Below are 9758 nucleotides of genomic sequence, written 5' to 3'. Positions count from 1 at the left end.
CACTTTCTGAGGCAGTCGCTCCTACTGAGCATGTGCAGACGTGCACAGTGTATTAGTATATGCACACTTTCTGAGGCAGCCGCTCCTACTGAGCATGTGCAGACGTGCACAGTGTATTAGTATATGCACACTTTCTGAGACAGCCGCTCCTACTGAGCATGTGCAGACGTGCACAGTGTATTAGTATATGCACACTTTCTGAGGCAGCCGCTCATACTGAGCATGTGCAGACGTGCACAGTGTATTAGTATATGCACACTTTCTGAGGCAGCCGCTCCTACTGAGCATGTGCAGACGTGCACAGTGTATTAGTATATGCACACTTTCTGAGGCAGTCGCTCCTACTGAGCATGTGCAGACGTGCACAGTGTATTGGTATATGCACACTTTCTGAGGCAGCCGCTCCTACTGAGCATGTGCAGACGTGCACAGTGTATTGGTATATGCACACTTTCTGAGGCAGTCGCTCCTACTGAGCATGTGCAGACGTGCACAGTGTATTGGTATATGCACACTTTCTGAGGCAGCCACTCCTACTGAGCATGTGCAGACGTGCACAGTGTATTGGTATATGCACACTTTCTGAGGCAGCCGCTCCTACTGAGCATGTGCAGACGTGCACAGTGTATTGGTATATGCACACTTTCTGAGGCAGCCGCTCCTACTGAGCATGTGCAGACGTGCACAGTGTATTGGTATATGCACACTTTCTGAGGCAGCCGCTCCTACTGAGCATGTGCAGACGTGCACAGTGTATTAGTATATGCACACTTTCTGAGGCAGCCGCTCCTACTGAGCATGTGCAGACGTGCACAGTGTATTGGTATATGCACACTTTCTGAGGCAGCCGCTCCTACTGAGCATGTGCAGACGTGCACAGTGTATTGGTATATGCACACTTTCTGAGGCAGCCGCTCCTACTGAGCATGTGCAGACGTGCACAGTGTATTAGTATATGCACACTTTCTGAGGCAGCCGCTCCTACTGAGCATGTGCAGACGTGCACAGTGTATTAGTATATGCACACTTTCTGAGGCAGCCGCTCCTACTGAGCATGTGCAGACGTGCACAGTGTATTAGTATATGCACACTTTCTGAGGCAGCCGCTCCTACTGAGCATGTGCAGACGTGCACAGTGTATTAGTATATGCACACTTTCTGAGGCAGCCGCTCCTACTGAGCATGTGCAGACGTGCACAGTGTATTAGTATATGCACACTTTCTGAGGCAGCCGCTCCTACTGAGCATGTGCAGGCGTGCACAGTGTGTTAGTATATGCACACTTTCTGAGGCAGCCGCTCCTACTGAGCATGTGCAGGCGTGCACAGTGTGTTAGTATATGCACACTTTCTGAGGCAGCCGCTCCTACTGAACATGTGCAGGCGTGCACAGTGTGTTAGTATATGCACACTTTCTGAGGCAGCCGCTCCTACTGAACATGTGCAGGCGTGCACAGTGTGTTAGTATATGCACACTTTCTGAGGCAGCCGCTCCTACTGAGCATGTGCAGGCGTGCACAGTGTGTTAGTATATGCACACTTTCTGAGGCAGCCGCTCCTACTGAGCATGTGCAGGCGTGCACAGTGTGTTAGTATATGCACACTTTCTGAGGCAGCCGCTCCTACTGAGCATGTGCAGGCGTGCACAGTGTGTTAGTATATGCACACTTTCTGAGGCAGCCGCTCCTACTGAGCATGTGCAGGCGTGCACAGTGTATTAGTATATGCACACTTTCTTAGGCAGCCGCTCCTACTGAGCATGTGCAGACGTGCACAGTGTATTAGTATATGCACACTTTCTTAGGCAGCCGCTCCTACTGAGCATGTGCAGACGTGCACAGTGTATTAGTATATGCACACTTTCTGAGGCAGCCGCTCCTACTGAGCATGTGCAGACGTGCACAGTGTATTAGTATATGCACACTTTCTTAGGCAGCCGCTCCTACTGAGCATGTGCAGACGTGCACAGTGTATTAGTATATGCACACTTTCTTAGGCAGCCGCTCCTACTGAGCATGTGCAGACGTGCACAGTGTATTAGTATATGCACACTTTCTTAGGCAGCCGCTCCTACTGAGCATGTGCAGACGTGCACAGTGTATTAGTATATGCACACTTTCTTAGGCAGCCGCTCCTACTGAGTATGTGCAGACGTGCACAGTGTATTAGTATATGCACTTTGTCATTGACTAATGACTGTCTTTTTATTGTGTATTTGCTGATTATGAAATTGTACTATATTACTGGTCCTTTAAAATAAAATACTCTTGTAACAGACAAGAAAAATCCCTAGCGACGCCTGTAAGTTTTATGGCCAGTTGATGTCTGTGGTTATAGTGTTCACCTGGTGTTAATAAATATGCATTTAGCTTATAACAGACTCATGGGAGCCCCTATGTGCAGATCAAAGTGACCGAAGGGCCCTTATTTATATGAGGATATCTCCTTCGTCCTGGAACTATAAAGTTTAAAAAAAAAACATACTATTCTTTATGATCTTGTTTAGTCAATGTTTAATTAATTCACTTTTTGTTGCAGATTTCTCACGTCATGATATATACATAAAATAACGGTATAGTTTGAATGTGCCGGGTCTTACGTAATACAAGACAATCTCCACCTCGTTTTTTTCTGGACACTTATGAGTTACACATGCTGCAGGGTGGATATCACATGAACAGCACAATATATGTTCCTCCCTGCACACCCTACAGCACCTGTAACTTATAAACATGTCCGAGGTGGCAACCCTAGCTACAGTGCAGTGTGTAGCCAGGACGTTAATGCGCAAGTAATCGCTACAGCCTGGAGCAGGAGTGAATATTCTAGTCATGTGTACCAACAGTGGCACTCAGTTTTGCTACCACCAAACTGAAAAGATAAAATGGAAATAAGGGAGGCGCTCAAAGCTAAAGGTATCAACACTAAAACAAATTTAATAAAAACATATATATGATCACAGGTACAAATATAAAGGGACGTCTCCCCAAACTGAATTAAGCTAATATCCTAAAAAGTCTAAATGACTGCTAAAACTTACTCAGGTTTAAAAAACAAACAATGATAATCAGCAGTTCCTATGTAGTTTTTGTGATTCAGGCAAAAATAAATGTTTTTTTCATATAAAACCAAAACAATAGTCAGTGTTCCGTTATTGAAATACCACCAAGCTGCCTTATAGAGCAAAGCCGTAGCTGCCAAATATAGTGTATAGAGAAATGATTTCGATGTCCAAAGTTCTCTTACTTTGTAAGATATTGTGTGTCAACACCAAAAAGCCGTGTACTTTACCAGGTTGTAGACTCGTCAGTTGCAGGTCTTACTCCCTCGCCCGGTCCTCACCTCGAGCGGGGCTGACTGCAGCTTTGGCGTCTGACGTCACAGAAAGGAGTTCCGGCTGAAGGTAGAGGCCGATTCTTGCGCTCCCCTCTATGCGCTGTAATCCCGGTCCTCTTTGGTAAGCCCTGCACTTAGTGCTAGTAGCATGCAGGGGGCTGTAAAACAGAATGGTATAATGGATATCCAAAACAGTGTTCCCCAACACAGAGGCTCTGCTCCTTATGAGAAAATGTCCCAATAATGTAACCCGGGTTATTAAGTGAGACTCCAAATGAGATTCCAAAGATATGGTTAGTTGTTATAATGGTAATAACAACAACACTGCCAACACATACGACGCGTTTCACCCTCCTATGGGCTTTATCAAGATAGTGGTGGCTAGTGTGAGTGACCTTATTTAAAGGGATAGCTTCCAGTCTAATTGGTGCTGGTTTTAATTGGCAGATCGGCTTAAGGTGGTATTTGGCTTTAATGACAGTTTCTTTTTTAAGGTGGTATTACTCTTCTCTTGGCTTTAAATGAAATTGAACATTCCTACTTATAAAACGGCATTCTCGGTTGTAGACTTTAATCGTGTTAAATATATATATAAAATAAATCTCTAGAGCAAGTAATCAAATATGTATAGTCAAAATATGAGTCATTAAACGTGATATGTGAATTACAGATTAAGTCACAAAACTAATAATTATCTAATAGACTTCACAGAGTCTGTATACCATACAGTGTTCTAACAGATAAATAACCTCAATCCTATAGTAAAGTGCATAGTGGTGCCTAATCTTAAAAGTGTCCCAAAAAGATTCTTTTATCCTTCAAATAAAAAGGGGGAAAGGTCTAATTCGGAATTGAATCCCTTTGGGTATAGGGTGTCGTATTTGTAAATATATTCTGCTTCCCTTATAAGTAGGGTTTTTTCAATATTACCACCCCTCCATTGATTATTAACTTTCAGAATACCCCAATACTTTAAATCCCTAGTGTTACTCTGGTGAACTTCCTTAAAGTGCTTATACAAGTGTGTATCTACTCTCTCATTTTCTATACAGAGAAGGTGTTCCCTTATTCTATCCCGGAGACTCCTTTTGGTTTCTCCGAAATAGAATAAGTTACACGTACATTTCAGTGCATATATAACATTCTTCTGGGTGCATCTAATAATTCCCCTTATAATTATATCATCTCCCAAACCATCAAGTTTTAAACTCTTCAATTTCGAACTATGTGTACATGCTTTACATGTGTAGCAGGGAAAGAAACCTGCTACACTTCTACCCTCCAAATCTAATTGTTTATTAACTCTTATCTTCTTTCGTATTTCGCTAGGGGCCAAAATTGTTTTAAAATTTTTTGCTCTCTTAAAAATAAAAGTCGGATTATCCGCCAACTGACTCCCTATGATGTTATCCTCTTTTAATAAGTGCCAATTCCTTTTAATGATTTTTTTAATCAAAAAGTGGTCTGCGTTGTAGTCTGTTATAAAGGGAACGTTAATTTTATCTTCCATGATGTTTTCCTTTGTTTTATAACTTAAAAGGTCATCCCTATTTATTGCTTGTGCTTTTTTTATTGCCCCTGTAATATTATCCTCCTTATAACCTTTTACAGTAAATTTGTCTGCTAGGACCACTACCTGTCTTTCAAAGTCCTCAATACGTGAGCAGTTTTTCCTTATACGTAAACTTTGGCCGAAAGGAATATTGTCCTTCCATAGCTTCAGGTGGCAACTGTCAGCATGTAGCAGACTATTACATTCCACCTCTTTAAAATGAGTTTGTGTTTCCAATTTTTGATTTACTGCCATAATTTCTAGGTCTAAAAACACCACTCTTTCCCTACTATAATTACTCACAAACTTGAGACCATTAGTATTGTTATTCATCTCTTCAAAAAGTTTTAACAATTCTTGCTCAGGTCCCTTCCAAATAATAAAAAGGTCATCTATGTAGCGCTTATAGAGTACGAGGTTTGCACCTAGATAATTATTAGTTTTGTGACTTAATCTGTAATTCACATATCACGTTTAATGACTCATATTTTGACTATACATATTTGATTACATATTTGATTACTTGCTCTAGAGATTTATTTTATATATATATTAATTTAACACGATTAAAGTCTACAACCGAGAATGCCGTTTTATAAGTAGGAATGTTCAATTTCATTTAAAGCCAAGAGAAGAGAAATACCACCTTAAAAAAGAAACTGTCATTAAAGCCAAATACCACCTTAAGCCGATCTACCAATTAAAACCAGCACCAATTAGACTGGAAGCTATCCCTTTAAATAAGGTCACTCACACTAGCCACCACTATCTTGATAAAGCCCATAGGAGGGCGAAACGCGTCGTATGTGTTGGCAGTGTTGTTGTTATTACCATTATAACAACTAACCATATCTTTGGAATCTCATTTGGAGTCTCACTTAATAACCCGGGTTACATTATTGGGACATTTTCTCATAAGGAGCAGAGCCTCTGTGTTGGGGAACACTGTTTTGGATATCCATTATACCATTCTGTTTTACAGCCCCCTGCGTGCTACTAGCACTAAGTGCAGGGCTTACCAAAGAGGACCGGGATTACAGCGCATAGAGGGGAGCGCAAGAATCGGCCTCTACCTTCAGCCGGAACTCCTTTCTGTGACGTCAGACGCCAAAGCTGCAGTCAGCCCCGCTCGAGGTGAGGACCGGGCGAGGGAGTAAGACCTGCAACTGACGAGTCTACAACCTGGAAAGTACACAGCTTTTTGGTGTTGACACACAATATCTTACAAAGTAAGAGAACTTTGGACATCGAAATCATTTCTCTATACACTATATTTGGCAGCTACGGCTTTGCTCTATAAGGCAGCTTGGTGGTATTTCAATAACGGAACACTGACTATTTTGGTTTTATATGAAAAAAACATTTATTTTTGCCTGAATCACAAAAACTACATAGGAACTGCTGATTATCATTGTTTGTTTTTTAAACCTGAGTAAGTTTTAGCAGTCATTTAGACTTTTTAGGATATTAGCTTAATTCAGTTTGGGGAGACGTCCCTTTATATTTGTACCTGTGATCATATATATGTTTTTATTAAATTTGTTTTAGTGTTGATACCTTTAGCTTTGAGCGCCTCCCTTATTTCCATTTTATCTTTTCACTTTATTTTAGACAATTGCAGGGATTTTTGTCTTTTAAGGGGGTGTATGGTTATCAGTTTGGCCCAGCGCACCTATCTACCTTTTTTCGCTTACCACCAAACTGCTTTAGTTTTATTTAAATGCAACGATGATGGGCGACCTTTTGAAACTTCTCTGGCTACACCTGGTAAACTACAACTCCCAGCATGCCGCAGCCTACAAAGTAGATCACTGTCATTTGCATCAGCAGTTTTTAAGTGTGCAGCAGAAGAGCAGCAGCAGTTGTGGAGCAGACATGTACTGTATTTCAATGTTAAGTGCACGCATTGTCACCAATGTCTACATCTCCTACAGCAGATGAGCCTTGAGTTCTAGATTAGCAGCGGAATAATTAATATATAGCTATTCAAAGGTGCCATGGGGTCATGGGGAAAGATTACGGCCAGCTTGGGAACTAGCAGAAAGCTTTCTTGGCCTTGACTTAGAGAGCCAGTTCCATTAGATAATATAGACATTAGAAAGCTTCATCTCATTGAATTGGTCTAAGTGAATCTAGGCCTGTAAATTTCACCTGACATTTGTATTTCTGGCTTCCTCTAACACTCACACTTTGAGAACTAAAAACAAGGTCTGGAATATTTGTACCCATAGTGCATACAAATGCTGAGACACTGTGCAGTTCCTAGAGCTTAGTAGTAACCCACGTACCAGGGATATTATCTTTTGTTTGTGGGTTAACCGTTACTCAGATAATTATTTGGTCTGACGTTTACCAAATTCAGGAACTAAAAATAATTCTTTAAAATATATGGCATACTTTGTTGCATCTCCCCCCCAAGAATACCTCTTATTTGCATTTCTTTCACTGGATAACTGAACGGTCTTCCTTGAATAAGTTTCCCTCTATATAATAATTTTAAGATTTCAAAATAACTTTGTGTTCTTTATTTTTATTTATTTTGCCAAAGTACGATCTAAAATTTACCACTGTTTATAATGTTACAACCATGTGCAAACTCAAAGATGCGTTCATATAAACACATCTGTTCCAAGCTCAGGTGCAGCTATTTTTCCTTCCTTCATGAAATTGGCAATATTTTCCCCTTTTATTTTCATTAGCCAAGCTTTCTTGCTCAGTCTGTTCTTGCTGATCTGATCGTGTTCCTGTGCGCTCGTATATTCTGCCATCTTATCAGCTTCAAACTCTTTCAACTGCTTGACGGTAAGAAGCTGGAAGCCACACCCCTCTCTGTAAGGGTTTGTAGCTACAGCTTCATTAGAGTGTCTTCTTTTTTGACAAGGCAGATTATTCCTTTGTCCTATTACCATCCGAAAAGGTTTCAACTCCTCACTAGTTGTGAATTTCCCTATTCTCTTAACATTTCCTTCTAGAGAAGGAGCTGATGTAGTCCTCCTGGGCACATCACTTATTTTCGGTTGTCCATAAGTCCAGCTGGTTTGAGGACGTATAATGGTTGGAGAAGGTATAGAAGACTGAATATCGGGTCTGTGTAGTGATTCTTTCTGCTTCAGGCCCAGTGTCCTAATTTCAAATGGCGTTGTAAGGATCCTCATCTCTGAAGGACTATCAAAAGATCTTAACTTTTCTAGAAGCTTTAGACACTCTGGATCTTCCTTTGAGTCGGAACTTATAACCTTCCTCTTATGTTTTTGATGTGACAGTGGAGGTCCCCAGGTGTCCCGGACCTTTGCATTATTCTCAAGATTTGAGCTCAGAGCATCTGATTTTTGGGAATTCTGTATGGTGCTGACTTTGAGAAGCATTTGATCTTGGCTCATTGAAGAATGAGGTCCACGTTTTCGAATGCGATTCAGGGTTGCTTTCTCACTTCTGAATACAGAAGATTTTGGGCCTGGAGAGGAATATCCTGATTCGGCATCTGCAATCAGAACATGATTAATAGATTTGTAGTAAAACCAATAATGATACAAAGTTCATAATCAAATCCAAACTGCATAAAACACAGGGGGACCGTCACCTCTCAGGGTAATTAGTGCCTTAGCTTAGCGCTCCCAGAATATGCTATTTATTACTCTGCAGAATGAAGGATAAAAGTGCACCAAGACTAATCAGTGCTTGACTAATCTTTGGAGCCAGAGTCACATCTCTAAATTTGGCTCCTAAACTTTTTTGACTTTTCAAAATATGTCTTTATATAAAAATCATTCTCTAGGGCCCATTTATCAAGCTCCGGATAGAGCTTGAGGGCCCGTGATTCTGGCGAGCCTAAAGACCGCTGCTCCATAACCTGTTCGCCTGCTCTGAGCAGGCGGACAGAGATCGCCACAATTCAACCCGATCGAGTACGATCGGATTGATTGACACCTCCCTGCTGGTGCCCGATTGGCCGCGAATCTGCAGGGGGCAGCGTTGCACCAGCAGCTCACAAGAGCTGCTGATGCAATGCTGAATACGGAGAGCGTATTGCTCTCTGCATTCAGCGAGGTCTGTCAGACCTGATCCGCACTGTCGGATCAGGTCCGACACACATTTAATAAATAGTCCTCTGTCTCATGAAGAATTTTGTACTTGGCTCCTCAATATTCTGGGTGGGTTCTATATTTTTGAACAATCTGTCGACACCTTCTTTAATGGATTTTAAGAACTGCTAATATTAAGAACTATCCTAGTTGTCATAGAGGCTGCTCATATTATTTGTGTACTTATGCCAACGCCTAGTATGATTGGCTCATCTAAAACTGATTGGAGCAACTAATTTCAAATCAGGTGATGCAAAAAAAAAGTACGTTCTCCATTATAACGTATTATTCTAGACTATAAATAAGCGAAAAAGGTGACTATAAATATGAAACATGACGCAAAGTTACCAGAATCATCTTTGGTCTTTAGCTCTGGCGCTGAGCTTGCCCTGCTCTGTGCCCGAGAGCTTTTTAATGCTGATCGAGGTCTACTGGCTGATGGCGGCTTCTTGAAGAACTCAGGTTGCAGATCAATGTATGCAAAGCTTCTGCGGAAATTCCTTAAATCAGGCCAAGCTGCTGGCTTTAAGGATTCCAGATACTGATCTGTCGAGAGAAAATACCAAGATTTAAGGACTATAAATGATACTTGCAGATATATAAAATAAATCCATAATATTAATTAAACATGGTAAGCTATTTATATTATTAATGAACATTGATACCAGCAGCTTTGATAGATAGATATACACATATATATATATATATATATATATATATATATAGCAACAAAACACAAAAAAGGCTGCCACAAAGCTACGTGCAAAAGTAAAACCAAAATACTTTATT

General features: G+C 41.0%; 1 protein-coding gene across 1 annotated transcript in view; it reads right to left on the bottom strand.

Moving 5' to 3' along the window:
• Nucleotides 1-7397: 7397 nt before the first annotated feature.
• The window catches only part of FBXW10B (F-box and WD repeat domain containing 10B), a 161963-nt gene continuing 159602 nt past the window's right edge, over nucleotides 7398-9758 (bottom strand). The window contains 2 exon segments of the mRNA XM_053696877.1: nucleotides 7398-8368; nucleotides 9318-9515. Of these exon segments, the coding sequence (XP_053552852.1) occupies nucleotides 7497-8368; nucleotides 9318-9515 (1070 nt within the window). The 3' untranslated portion in view covers nucleotides 7398-7496.

This window comes from Bombina bombina, chromosome 1, assembly GCF_027579735.1.
Source record: "Bombina bombina isolate aBomBom1 chromosome 1, aBomBom1.pri, whole genome shotgun sequence".
In the NCBI taxonomy this organism is placed as follows: domain Eukaryota; kingdom Metazoa; phylum Chordata; class Amphibia; order Anura; family Bombinatoridae; genus Bombina; species Bombina bombina.
This window is presented reverse-complemented; position numbering and strand designations above follow the sequence as displayed.